General features: G+C 31.2%; 1 protein-coding gene across 1 annotated transcript; it reads left to right on the top strand.

Annotated features, from left to right (window-relative positions):
- Positions 1 to 2,461: 2,461 nt before the first annotated feature.
- Positions 2,462 to 14,897, top strand: LOC141707472 (calcium-dependent protein kinase 13-like). The gene is made up of 7 exons (XM_074510655.1): positions 2,462 to 3,569; positions 9,120 to 9,263; positions 9,506 to 9,658; positions 13,245 to 13,360; positions 13,431 to 13,598; positions 14,055 to 14,285; positions 14,369 to 14,897. The coding sequence occupies exons 1-7, from the start codon at positions 2,945 to 2,947 to the stop codon at positions 14,510 to 14,512; spliced, it is 1,581 nt and encodes a 526-aa protein (XP_074366756.1). The 5' UTR covers positions 2,462 to 2,944; the 3' UTR covers positions 14,513 to 14,897.
- Positions 14,898 to 15,170: the final 273 nt, after the last annotated feature.

Here is a 15,170-nt window from a genome sequence, read left to right as displayed (position 1 = left end):
AGATATCGACAAGCCAACATGCCTATCGAGATGTCGAGTTCTCTACAGCTTAATTGGAGATCTCGAAGTGAAGAAATTTCTCTAAGTACAGAATTGCAGAACAGTTCAATATCCAAGGTTGCAAATCAACAAACAATTCACATAGCTGGATTGACAAGTCTACAAAAAGCAGCTTGAGAGATGTGCAAGATCAATGGCAAAGATTAACTGACAGAGGAGATTAAAGTAAACACGGGATGCTAAAGATATGCTAAGACAGAAATGGAAGATTTGTTTTTTTATAAATAGAAATGACAAGTGACAGTTTAGAAAAGCTAATAGCATGTTTATTATCCTCTGTGTAAACCAACAGTTAACTGAGTTATAAAATTAATACTGGTCCTCTAGTCAGAAGTAAGAATCCAGATAGAAAATCTTGCATTCTCTCTCAAGAAAGGAGCTAAGTTCTAAAACAAGAACTTAGAGATTTTGTAGCAAAACACTGCTTGATTTTTAATATAAAATTAAGTGAGTTTTGAAGATCTTTGTTTTACATATTTGCATTGTTATTTATGTTTAACATCTATTCTACTAAATCATTGATAACAACCAACTGCTAAAGCCAAAGGTGATCAAAGGGTAAACATTTAAGCCAAAACACATTCACCCCCCTCTGTGTTGTATTCATACCTAACAAGGACTGCTACTGAATTGGCTCCGGACACCCCAGAGACTCTTAAGGCTTTGTTGGACAGCTTCACTCCGGAGACTCTCCGAAAAGAGCTCTTCGAGAATTATGCCTCCACTGTTGAGAGGAAGAAGTACCGGAAAGAGCCTCTGGAGGATTTTCTGGTTTCACTTCAGGAGGAAATGACTGCTGTAAGTTTCTTCCTTATTATTTTTTGTACTTGACTTTTTTCTGCATTATATCATCTAGCTCTGACATGAAACTATTGCAGGCTAACTCCCGGGTTGCTGGCTTGGTTAATATTAATAAAATATTAAAACAAAATATTTAAAAAATTCTTGCATTTCTTAAATTAAAAATAAGAAGGCTCATATTGCATTTGGAGATGCACTAATTGAACATTTGTGGGAAGAATATACTAATTCTGAAAATTAGTACTACCCGTGTCCTTTCCATTTGTTTACACTTTCCTTTTTGGGATATCACTTCCAATTATTTACATTTCAAAATTATCCACTGCTTCTCTCCACTATACCCATTTTATACATATAATATTAATCGGTCCCACTATTTTACTCAATTTTTAACTTTACTCCACTATTTTATCATTTTTCTTAAATTATGTGCCCAACCCAAAATGTAAATATTTGGCAGGGACGGAGGGAGTACTAATTAACAATATTTTAATATTTAATTAATATTTGTACTTTTCTTATTTGAATGTGATGTTTATTATTAATGTTTTTATTATAAAAATAGAAATAAATGTGTTTACTATTTTTAATATATATTTAAAGTTTAATTACAATTATATTATTTGTTATTAATTTTATATTATAATAATATATTTAATTAATATTAGTAATAATCAAATATTAAGATAAAATTTAATATCATTCAAAAATGAAGTCTTTTATTATAAAAGTTTAAAATATTAAAAAAATATTTTTTATAATTCGAACCAAAATTTGGAACAAACCGCCCGAGTTAGGGATGACAACGGGTCGGGTTCGGATCAGATATTGTAAAATCCAAATCCAAATCCAAATATTTTTGGGTTATCCAAATCCAAATCTGTCGGGTTTTGGATCGGATCAGGTATTTTTCGGGCATCCAAAAATTACGAATAATATAGTCAAATTTAATATTACTTATACATACAAATTCTATTAATCACATTTATATGATAGCTAAAATTAAAATATATTAACTAATAAGTAGTTAAACACATTATATTGCGCGGGCTGGCACAGTGAGTAATATCTAAGATATGTTGATAACATAATATTTCGTATTTCATCATAAATTATTATTTTTATAAATATATACAAAGTACATCTTACATAATAAAAACTGATTTTGAAATAAAAAGTTATAATTCAATAAATAAGTGTTGACAATCTTGATAATAATCTATTATTACTCAAATAATACAAGAAAAATATGTAAATTATATGTATTACATCTAAAATATTACATATAATCTATAATAAATGTGTCGGATTTTAATCGAGTTTTGGGTTTGGATTGAATTTCGGATTTCGGATCGGTATCGGTTCGGTATAGTTCAAATCCAAATCCAAATCCAAAATTTCGGGTTCGGTATATCCAAAATATCGGATTTCGGATTGGACATTCGTCGGATCGAATTAATTTGCCATCCGTAGCCCGAGTCGAAGAGATGCTCCAAAATTTGGACCAAACTCCCAGTTGCTCATGCCCAGTGAAAAACTAACTGTACACAGTTACATACCGTACATATAATTCTATATTACTGTGCGAAGAATAAACTAAACATTCAATACTCTCCTAACCCCACCCTCCAGTTTCTTGAATTTTTTTCTAAAATTTCAGTCACCCTTCTAAATTCACAGCCTACTAAACAAGACCCATTTTTTAAATATCTTCTTCAAACAAAAGATTAGATTTTTATTCAGTTTCTTGATTTTCTCTCCTACCCAAATTTTAATTTTCACTCTTTTACTAAAAGGGTACTTCACATTTTGATTCTTTAGCATTCTTAGTGGTGTTTTTATGTGGTTTTTTGATTTGAAGCTATGGTGATGTAGGAATTTAAGTGGGGTTACTGTTTAAGTGATTAAGGCTGTGTTTGGTGTTTTAATTTGGTTAAATCTGAAGTTAATTTGGGGGGTAGTTGTTGTTTTGGTTGTTTCTTGATTCTTGATTTTAAAGCTGTGATTTTTTTGAGAATTGCAACTTTGGTTTTTAGTTAAGTTGTTAAGGCTGTGTTTTGGGGGTTTTTGATTGGTTAATTTGATGGGTAATTGTTGTAGATCTCCTGCTGCCGTTGCTAGGGAAGATGTGAAATCTTCGAATTATTTGGGTAAAGATAGTGGCAGGAAGAATAAGGCCAGTGTAGGAAAGAAGGGGGTAACTGTGTTGAATGAGGTGTCGAAGGAAAATATTGAAGATAAGTATATGGTTGATAAAGAGTTGGGTAGGGGTGAATTTGGTGTGACTTATTTGTGTATTGACAAGAGTTCTAGGGAAATGTTGGCTTGTAAATCGATTTCCAAGAGGAAGTTGAGGACTGATGTGGACGTGGATGATGTGAGGCGAGAGGTTCAGATAATGAAGCATTTGCCACAGAATTCGAGCATTGTGACATTGAGGGAGGCTTGTGAGGATGAGAGTGCTGTACATATAGTAATGGAGTTGTGTGAAGGTGGGGAATTGTTTGATAGGATTGTTGCTAGAGGGCATTATACTGAGCGAGCTGCGGCTACGGTTGTGAGGACAATCGTGGAGGTTGTTCAGCTTTGTCATAAGCATGGAGTGATTCATAGGGATTTGAAGCCGGAGAACTTTTTATTTGCGAATAAGAAGGAGAATTCGCCTTTAAAAGCTATTGATTTTGGCTTGTCAATCTTCTTCAAGCCAGGTGAAAATCTGATTAAATTGATTTTGTTAAAATTGATTGAAGGACTGGATTGTATTTTGTTCAAAAGTATAAGTGAGTTTTTGACAAAAAATTAATATTTAGGTTGCATAACTTACCAATGACTGTATACCAAATAATTTATCTGCTCAGCAGTTTATATATACTTTTTTGTAACTATAGTTCTTCTGGCTAGAAATTCCACTTTTTTAAATTTTTTTCTGACAGAGGGATTTCTCATTGTTTGATGCTAGTATGTTTAGGGATGTGGCAATATGTCCCCCTTTTATGCCACTAATCATTAGTTCTACTAGATTACAGCCCATGCTATGCAAACGGGTATCTATAATTTTTATTTTTATTTTAAATTAATAATTATTACTAATAATATTAATCATGATAATTTTGCTATTTCATTATAATAAAATTTATACCGTTAAGTTTAAATAATGTCATTATGTAAATTTACGTATGTTTGGATTTAGTTAACTATTTAATTGTATTGTTAATTTAGGTATGTTTTAATACACTAAACATTAATAAACTCAAATTCCTTAATTAGGTTACCATTTCCATAAAGTATTGTTTCTTAGAATACCGACAATTATTAAAACGGGTCAAATTACGGATTTGGATCTTATCTAAAAGTAAATATGGATACTAATGTAAAAAGGGTTGATTATTGAAGTCTCAGATCTTATAAGCAGTCAGTTGCATGTGTTGATTCCTTGATGTTGGTCAAGTGTGATCCTTAATAGCTATTATCAAAGTAGATGTTTAGTTAATGTAAGATCTCGCGGGATTGACCCAAATGAAGCAGTTACCCTATTTTAATTCTTAGCAGACACTCCCCTTAGCTTGCATAGACAGACAACAAAAGTCAGCTATGTTTCTGAGCAGTCTATCTGCAATTCTGCATGACCATAGCAATCAGTAAAATCAGAAATTAACAGCTTCCTGCATGACCACAGCCATCAATATAATCAGAAATTAGCAATTTTCTCTTTCTGTATATTTAACTTTAATTTCTTGCTTGCCTTCTTGCATATTCTTCCTGAACAATTTTACCAGCAAAGCCATTGAAGATATAGAAGGAAAATTACTAGTAGATCCTTTTATTTTAAAATCTCTTATGCCTTTAAACGACCCATTAAAGATTCATCATAAGGATCCGAGAACCTAGACAAAGCTTTTGAGTCAGCCCTGAGGGTGAGGATTCCTTAGTTCTTGGTGGTATAGAAATTGGATATATATCTGATCTTATCAACTTCATCCAGAAGATAGCCTAACTGTAATATGACATTAGGTAAAGGTTGTTGCCCATTGTCCTTTATTTATTTAAAAAATTGTAGTCTCTGTTGTTTATAATTGATCATTTGTATATACTAGTGAACTTGTAGAGCTTAATTAGAATATTCTCACTACTGCTAGCCGCGAGGAACCTTATCTGTTAAGCTAAAGTTTGAAAAATAGCTGAACCTTTAAACTATTTAAATCAGTTGAAATACACTGTAAGTACATTGATGATTATGAATGACAGTGGAATTTTTTTCATATATTCATACTTCTGAACATTGTGTTTGGCAGTCAAGATTAGGTTACTGAGTAGACTTGCTCTACCTCGAGTAATTCTCATTATGCATTTAGGTAGACTTGGAATTCTGCTTTTAATTTGATTCATTATGTAATCCTTTATGTGTAATTTGTAGTCATATATTGACCTATGATAGCTGGCAAGCAGTGACGGATTTAGGGGGTGTTCAGAGGGGGGTCATTGGCCCCCCTCCACGGGTGACCAAGAAAGAAATATCAGTGTTTCAGCATATGGTATTTCCGCATATAAACCTTAATTTGTATGAATATGCTATACATGTCTGAGGGAACTATTAAGTAGACAACTACAGAGAAGATTATTATTAGATAGTTGTTAAGTTGTATTATTAATAGAATTCGGTTGGGGAGTTGGGGGAGTGAACCAAAGATGAGAGTTGAGGGATGAATATGCTTATACATACATTATTGTGTGTGTTGGGGGTGTGTTTGTAGACATAATATATACAAATCATATCATATGTACTGTAATTCTTTAATTTTTGTTTTTGTTACGTTGTAATTGGACTCCTGGGCCTCTAGCTAAATATCTTTTACAATGGTATATTCTAGATCTTTGTTAGGTGATTTAGTTAGAAAACAAAATTATATTATATTATATTATTTATATCTAACCATTTCTTTGATCATGATGCTACTTTATATTTTAGTACATTATTAATTTTTATAACATGTAATTTTTTTTATAATTTTAACTAAAAGTTATTATAAATTATTATACTTTTTTATTAATGATAAATATTATTTTAATCTGGACCCATGGGTAACCGTCTTTGAATCTTATGAATATAAGGGATATACACTTTGAATATGTATGGGGATTATATACATTTATTCTGTATAAGTTTTTCCATTAAGACAATTTGCACTTTTTTTATGACCATAAGGTAGATATCCTAGTATTTGACAGCGGGGATTCGTGAGGGTTACGGGAGGGGCATTTTTAGTAATTTTTTGGTATTTGTTGAACCCTTCTCTTTCTTCCTTCCATATACATGTATGGATATATGTATATATACTAATACAATGAATCGATTTGCAGTAATTTGTTTAACTATTTATCGATTTGTTGTTTCTTCTTTCAGCAGTGTACTGGTAGCCGTGGGTGTATGTGTGTATAGGTAGGTGTGTGTGTATATATTGATGACGAGACTGGTGTCATATCGATGATAAGACTGGGCTTGTTTGTTTATATAAGGCCCAACCCACAAGTTTGTCTTTCTGTTACTTTTTTTAAAATTTGATTATTCAAAATTTGGTTTTAACTAGGCTAAAACCCGTGCGATGCACATATTGTTTTTAATATTATATAATTTTTGAATTTAATTTGAAGTGATAATTTTAAATTCTGAAATTTATTTATTAGAATTTTTTGATAATATGATTTGATAATTATTTTAAATATGTATGTGTATAAATTAGTGAAATTTTAGTTTTTAAATAAATATCACTGATTGAAAGATTTAATTTTGTTCAAATTCATAGGCGTATTTATAAAAGATAACTATGTTTTAATTAAAATATAAATTTTAGCTCAAATCAGTAGTAAACGAATTATCTTTACTTTGGTATACCGAACAAATCTAACTAATTATATTCAAATTTATTTTGATTTAATTTGTTTAAACCTCGATCAATGATAAAAAGTTTATATCAATTATAAAAATTTTATGTTAACCCGAAAAAAGTACATATTATTCTATTTTAGCTGGTATAGTTATTTTCTTATTTTAATTTTGATTTATCATTAATCAATTGTATTATTTTTTTTAGCCTAGATGAATAGCATATTATACTAACTAATCAATCATCTCTATTTTAATTTCTATTAAAATAGTTTTATATATTATAGAAATTAAAAAAACCCGTAATTATATTAACCTAATAATTTTACACACAGATTTATAATCAAATTTTTAATATTTCAGCTATTAGAGTCGGATCTCAATTATCACACAATCATTATACCTAACAATGAATTAGGTGAACTTTAATTTTATTTTAACACGAATTAATAATATAAGAATTACCTTTAGTTTTAGCGTACATCAATAATATACATTATTTTGTTTTAGTTTTAGACCCGTTAGCTAGATCTATAATATTTATTATATTGTTTTAATCTGAGATAACAAATCTTTGTTTTAGTTTCAGACCCGTTATGTCAATCAAATCCAGCTAATTATATTTAGTTTTTTGCTTAATTTCATTATAGTCCGAAATGAATATTATTATATTTTAGACCGAATTGATAATATGTATAATTTTATTTTTGTTCGATGACATTATATCTTCCAGACTACCAACCAAACTTTATTTATTTCGTCTTAATATAATAGTATAAATTATTTTGTTTATCCTGGTTCAATAGTATAAATTTTAAGCCGGATTAGTAGTATTTATTATTTTTTCTTAACCTGAGTCACATTGTATCAACTAAATTCAACTAATTGTATTTAGTTTGATTAAACTGATTTTAGTCTGAAATATCAATTAAAATAATATAGAATTAAATATGAATTAAAATTTAAAATTGGTAAAAGAAGTTGACTTTAATATCAATTAATAATGATATAGAGTTGGATGTGAATATAATTTAAATTGGTAGAGGATGTTGACTCAAATATCAATTAGAATTTGAATTGACCGATCGACCAATTGACCAATTAGAATTAGAATAATTAATTAAGGGTAATTAATAAATTTCAACAAGTACCGACGAATACGAATTATGATTAATTTAATATTAATTTGATTTATCCCATATAGGCGGTTTACATTATTTTATTTTGTCTTGAGGCCCATTTCTACGACCAAATTCAACTAATTATTTTTAGTTTAATTTTAACTTTTTATGTTCGCATCAATAAGTTAATTTTGTTTTAGCTCGGATAATTAATATATATGATTTTGTTTTAGTTGGTTGAATTATATTTTGATTATAATTTTGTGTTAGTTTGGATCAATTGTATAATATTACTTTTTTAACTCGGATACTAATATATATTATTTTTTATCTTAGTTTAGTGATATAAAATCGTATAAGTAGTATTTATTATTTTGTCTTAATCCGAGGTACATTATATCAAAACTAAATTCAACTAATTATATTTAGTTTGCTTAAATTGATTTTAGTCCGAAATATCAATAAGAATAATATAAAACTAAATATGAATTAGAATATAAAATTGGTAGAAGAAGTTGACTTTAATATCAATTAATAATAATATAGAGTTGGATATGAAATAGAATTTAAATTGGCGAAGGAAATTGAGTTTAATATCAATTATAATTAAAATTAACTGATCGACCAACAAGCCAATTAGAATTAGAATAATAATTAAGGGTAAATAAGTAATTTCAGCAACTACCGACCGACCAATTACCAAACTTTTAATGTTTCATTTATTATAATATAGTATGGATAGTATAGATAAGGCTAATAAAGTCAAATACATAAGCTTGCCATATTTAAGTCCTGACAAACATAACACACAATGATAATTATTAACTTTTTTTTTAAAAGTTCTTGGTTTTACTTTTGTTTTGGGTACAAAATGTCACAGGTTCAAATCTTAATTAATTAATTATTAATTCATTATATATATAATATATAATTTAATATAATTTAATATTTGCCGAATCCACCCGCAACCAAATCCCCATATTTTTAATTTTTCCGAATTCGCGTATCCCGCACCGCGCATGCCCGCACCTGTGCTTCCTATGGGAGAAGTAATAGTCCAAACCCTTGTTATTATATTTCACTGTTCACACAATCACACCTATGTCCGCCTTTGGTTGTTTGGTTGGGGATAGAACGATGGTACTTTGCCACTTTGGCAATTTTTTTTAATTTTTTTTTCTCAATTATGTGAAAACGTATTTATGTATCTTATTGTTCGGAATGATGTAATTCAAAGCTTTACCATTGATTTGTAGGGGAGAAGTTCTGCGAAATTGTTGGAAGCCCATATTACATGGCTCCAGAAGTGCTCAGGCGGAACTATGGACCAGAAATAGATATATGGAGTGCTGGAGTCATTCTTTACATTTTATTATGTGGAGTGCCCCCATTCTGGGCTGGTATATTTCTCCTTTCCTATCTTCTCTATTCTCTCCCTTGCCCATTTTCATGCCTATGAGATGTAGTATCCTGATTTTGTATATTATTTTAAAGGCTACACTAGTTAATTTGAGGTTTGATGATGACATCTTCATGAATTCATCTTCTGACCAATAAGGTCGCATAAGTTTGAAGAAGTTTATGTTTTTTTTCAGACACTTCTAATACAATCCATGCAGCTGATGTAGAATTGTAATTGCAGAGTCTGAACAAGGGGTTGCACAGGCCATTATTCGAGGCCAAATTGATTTTAAACGTGAACCCTGGCCAAGTATATCAGAAAATGCTAAGAGTCTTGTCCGCCAGATGTTGGAGCCAGATCCAAAGATCCGGCTAACAGCCAAACAAGTGCTTGGTAATTTTTTCCTGCCGACTGTAATTACATCTTATAAAGTTTTCTTAGTCCCTGCCAGTAGGTAGGACAATTGCATGGTTTTGGGTGTTGGGGTCATGGGATGCATATGATTTTATTTTATTGTTTGAACAGTTCTTACTTTTTGCATTTCAAATTTACATCCTTATGTGCGTTTTGAAATATGTTAATTTACTGCAAGATTTTAGCAGATAGTCTAGTTAATCATAAAAAACGCAGGCCTCTGAAGGGAAAGTACTTGTTCAAGTAACATCCTATTAGTAGATCGAGATAGTAACAATAAATTTCGCTCTTGTCAGTTGACATACTTGTCATCCGGCACCTTGGGTTGGAAGCGCTGTTATTCGTATTGTGATGTATTTAATGATACCTACATCTTGGATAATAAGGATTTACATTGATTATTATTGCTGCCGGTAGGATATAGAACTCCTAAAGACATTTAGCTATATTAAGATGTTAGTGAAATTAACAGTTACAGATGTGGCTTAGATCTGTTTGGACCAGGAAGATATTGTAGAATGATCTGACCATATTAATCATCAGCTAATGCCCAACAATTTCCAATTTGGCATACTTCATCTGCTTGACTTATTCTACATTGATAGTGGAAAGAACGAAAAAGAAATCCACATTTAATATGGATATCAGTAAAATAGAAAATTAAATAATCAACACAAAGAATTGTAAATGCATGCTTCTCAACAACATAAGCAGAAAAAAAGGAAAGCGTTAGTCGTTATCATTATATTTACTTCGCTTCCAGGTTTGTGCTCTTGTGCTCTTGGTTTCTGGTCGATGGGTCATTTCATTACGAGTAGCATGGTACTTTGTGGATGAGAGCCACTTAGCTGACAGCTAGTGCATTAGGGGGATGCATTATTCTTATATATAATTAAACACACTCACCCACCCACCTTGTCTTTGACAAGGTTCAAACCCTCGACAGCGATGGAGATACTGCTACACCAAGAGGTCCTCTCGATAGCATGAGAAAAAGGTCCGGCATAGCAGCATAGAGCATAGTGACGGACCCATTCCATTTTAAGAAACATGTGGGCAGGAGATGTGGAAGAAAATAATGTCACATTCAGTTCAACATATTTGTATATCTGTAATAGAACTGGTTGCAACAGTAAAAGAGATGCATAAAATTTAACACTATTGTAAGAAAGTTAATTATTTTTAATAATATTTAATATTAAATCCAAATAAAGTAAGACAAGAGCAAGGAAGTTTTTAAAGGAAGTTGATCAATAAGCTCCAAGTGTTGCTATTTAAGCTCCATTTTGATATGTATATTTTTTAAATGCCCTTAACTTTACTATTTAAAGTTTAAACTCCATCAGATCATGGGTAATTATGTAATTTAGATATAAAAATGGAGCTTATATAGTAACGCTTGGAGTTTAATTATCTTTTCCCTTTTTAAATAGTTTTATGCTAATATATTGATATTTATAACCTATATATAATAGCCTAATAGGATTTAAAGGGAATACTTAAATTTCACGTTCATCACCGTCGGAACTGTGATAATAGTTGTTGTAGCTAACAAAAGTCTAATTTTCCCTCCCTTTAGTGTTTTGTTTATCTTCTAATTCCACTAATACCCACAAACTTTCTAATTAGTCACATAAGTACATCAATCAGATTTTTTGTTAATTTATTCTATTCGTGTAAAATTTTGGCACCTCCTAAAACTTGCATAGCATAACCCCGTTACTAAAATCCATGTAAGTTGTCTATTTCTTGAAAAAAGATCCTTATTTAAATTTTAGGATTAATATCATGTTTTTAGCAATCTTTTTTTAATTCGAAGTGTTCTACTTCTCAAGCTTTATTTTCTGTAGCTGCATTATTCCATATTAGTTGCTATAGCTTTTCACTTTATTATATTGCTGTAGACTCGTGATAACATTGGTAACTGATTCATAATGCAGTTAACTAAATAAAGTTATAGTCTTTTCCCAGCTTTGCGTTCATTCACATCATGCTCAATATTCATAGCACACACTCTAGTAGCTCCGCCGACCCGCCGACTGTGACTGAACTGCTAATAAGTATTTAAAGCCTCATTGCAAAACATTGAATTCTATAGTTTCAATGATAGTGTTGAAACTATAAAGGTCAGAAACAATGTTTATATCCTAAATTTGCATCAGAGTTTCGGGTAGGTATAGTGGCAGCTTTCAGTTTTAGATATGGGAATTCAGGGTAGCCTTGGTTTTTGTAGGTTATTAGTTGGGGTTTCTGAATTTTTCTGATTTCTGATGGTGGCTGTTGAAGGATGGTTGTGAAACGTGTTTACAAGTGACATAAATGTTGTAACATGAAGAAGATGAATGGCGAATCCAATGAATAGTGTTTCCTGCAGTGAATAGTAACTTAGGTGATTGTGAATAGTAAGTTTTGACAGATGAACCGTGCCCATATTTGAATACCAATTTGATGCAGGACAAGTAATGAAATGCAACAAAAGTGATGACATTGTGATTAAACAGACAAATGACAACTTAGGTGGTTGAAAGCAACTCAACCACTACCCAAGTATTGAACTCAATTTGATACATAATATGGATGTACTCAATAATATCAAATTTCAAGCCAAGTACAAAATTTTCCAGCATAATGTATATATGGGGAATAACAAGCCCTAATAAACTAGGGCCCGAACAACTGGCCTAGAAGATAAATAAAGACTAGGCCCAATATAATGAAGATTTCAATAAAGGTGCCAACATGACTAAATAAATGGGCCCTGGCAGATTTGAGTGATAGAACTTGCAGAAATGGATCATGGGTGGATCTGAAGGACCGAATTTAAGAAATATTACAATTATCTGCCTATACCATATGTTTCCTGTTGTCTATATCCTTAGACTGGATTATAATTGCATAATTAATGAATTGTGAGGGGTTAATTGCGAAAAAACGTCTTTGCGGAACCAATGAATGGGCTATCATCTTTTGTTATTATATCTACTAGCATAAATCCCGTGCGATGCACGGGTTTCCATTAATATTTTAAATTTTTATTTATCAAGATATATTATATTTTTAAAATATTTATATAAATATATAATGATTATAAATTTATAATAAAAATAATAGAATAACATGTGGTTGTAATTTAGTAGAATAAATAAACTATTTCTAGTAGTTTAGCAGATATGTAACACTATTATTTATATCTTTTAATAATAGGATAAGTTGTATTCGTAGTTTAGTAGGATAAGTATACTATATTTAGTAGTAGTTTAATAATTTAGTAGTTTATTAGATATATAACACTATTTATCTATTTTTGTAATAATCAAAATTAGGGAATTATCGTTGAACCAAACCGTTGAACCAAATTATCTCTATTCTGGCTATTATAATATAGTATAGATTGATAATTTCTTCTATATGTTAGGCTCATTACTAGGTGTGATAAGGTTTTGAACAAAACCGAAGTTGATTCTGACTTGTGCTACTAAAAATTTATTTTCTTAAGCTCCTCATTATGATGTCTATCTTGTATGCTTGTTATAGTAATTAAGACCTTTTCTATTTTCTATTGCAGAGCATCCCTGGATCCTAAATGCTAAAAAGGCTCCGAATGTTCCTCTTGGAGATGTTGTCAAGTCAAGATTAAAGCAGTTTTCAATGATGAATAGGTTCAAAAGAAAGGCCCTGAGGGTAGGTTATTACTTCGTCATTATATCAGGAAATTAATGCGGCAGATTAATAATGTCACTTTCATGTATAGGTCATTGCTGAATTTTTGTCCAATGAAGAAGTTGGGGATATTAAGGAATTATTCAACAAAATTGACACTGATAATGATGGTATCGTTTCGGTGGAGGAACTAAAATTTGGTCTTCAAAAGTTTGGTTCCCAGCTTGCAGAGGCTGATATACAGCTACTTATTGAAGCAGTGAGTCAATTTCAACTTGCCCAAAAATCATTTTTTTTTAAAGTTACTATATCGTTATTTCGACTCATTAGAGTTCCCCTTATTCTCTTTGCTTTGATATATGAAGAATTGTTTTGTAAGTGTCGTTTTCTATGTTAGCATGGCAAAAATTTTGCAGCTTTATACTATGATATATTAATATTGGTTTGAGCATAAGATCTTAAGATATATAACTATCTATGAGCATAAGATATTACGATATATAACTATCTATGTCGTCCATCAGCCGATCGATAAAACTAACCGTCCTTTCTATAAGAAAGCGGACTAGCAACAACAGCTATGGACTTCTTCCTAGTACACCCTAGATCTTGAGAAGGATGTTCTGTAATATTGCATGAGCAGTATTTGTAAAACTTACAACCAGTATAGATTGCTAGCTTCTTAGTAATGATTGCAGAGGTTTCTGGGTAACAGGTAGATATTAATGGGAAAGGAACTCTGGATTATGGGGAGTTCATTGCCGTTTCCCTCCATCTACAAAGGATGGCAAATGATGAGCATCTTCACAAAGCCTTCTCCTCCTTTGACAAAAATGGTAATGGATATATTGAACCAGATGAGCTTCGAGATGCATTAATGGAAGATGGAGATGATGACTGTACAAATATCGCTAATGACATCTTCCAAGAAGTTGACACAGACAAGGTAATGCCAAACATTTCCTAATTTGCCGTCTATCGGCTTCATATTAAGAGAAGTCATTCTCACCTTATCGTGCTGTGATGTAGGATGGAAAGATCAGTTATGAAGAGTTTGCAGCCATGATGAAAACCGGAACAGATTGGAGAAAGGCCTCTCGACAGTACTCAAGAGGAAGATTTAACAGTCTAAGCGTCAAATTGGTAAAAGATGGTTCTGTTAACATGGGATGAGCGAAGTATTACCAGTAGGGATATTTCGCAGCATTCATTCATCTGTACAAGCCACTGGAGTCCATTGATATTTTACTTGTCCAAATTTGTGATTATTTTGTGGTTTCCATATATTTATCAGATCTGGCCCCCTTTGATGTCAGCTTACAAGGATCAACCATATTTAGGCGGGTGCAAATGGTTACACCATTAAACTCTTTATTTGTAAAGATCAGCCTTCTAGTCATGATTATGTAATATTTGTCTTTCTTCTTGACATTGTAGATCTAGTGTTACATATGTAATCAATGTCAAAGTGGAAACCGGAGATAGGTAGAAGGTGATCCTGTTTGTGCTATTGTTTATTTAGACTTATCTATCAATTTAGCTGATCCTGTTTGTGCTATTGCTTAATTAGACTTATCTATCAATTTAGCTTAACTTAAAGAATTAAATTATCAGCTTGTACAGGCACCAAGTCATTTTGAAATTTGTCTCGCTAAGCCTGCCAATAATAGGGTTAGTGATCAGCAAGGATTATATCATACTATACCCGTCAGAACGAGTCTGGATCTGAAGAATCAAATTAAAATTGGATCTGAAGAATCAAATTAAAATTTATGAAACCGAGATTTGAATTATATAATTCAATAATTATCCGGAATTTGAATTAAACCGA

This window comes from Apium graveolens, chromosome 2 (assembly GCF_009905375.1).
Source record: "Apium graveolens cultivar Ventura chromosome 2, ASM990537v1, whole genome shotgun sequence".
Lineage (NCBI taxonomy): Eukaryota > Viridiplantae > Streptophyta > Magnoliopsida > Apiales > Apiaceae > Apium > Apium graveolens.
Note: the sequence above shows the minus strand (reverse complement) of the source record. Positions and strands in the feature narration are given on the sequence as shown.

Coding starts and splice junctions, on each gene's coding strand:
- LOC141707472 (XM_074510655.1), top strand. CDS start 2,945: ATGGGTAATTGTTGTAGATCTCCTGCTGCCGTTGCTAGGGAAGATGTG. Junction 13,599..14,054: donor TACAGCTACTTATTGAAGCA/GTGAGTCAATTT, acceptor TCTGGGTAACAG/GTAGATATTAATGGGAAAGG. Junction 14,286..14,368: donor AAGAAGTTGACACAGACAAG/GTAATGCCAAAC, acceptor GCTGTGATGTAG/GATGGAAAGATCAGTTATGA.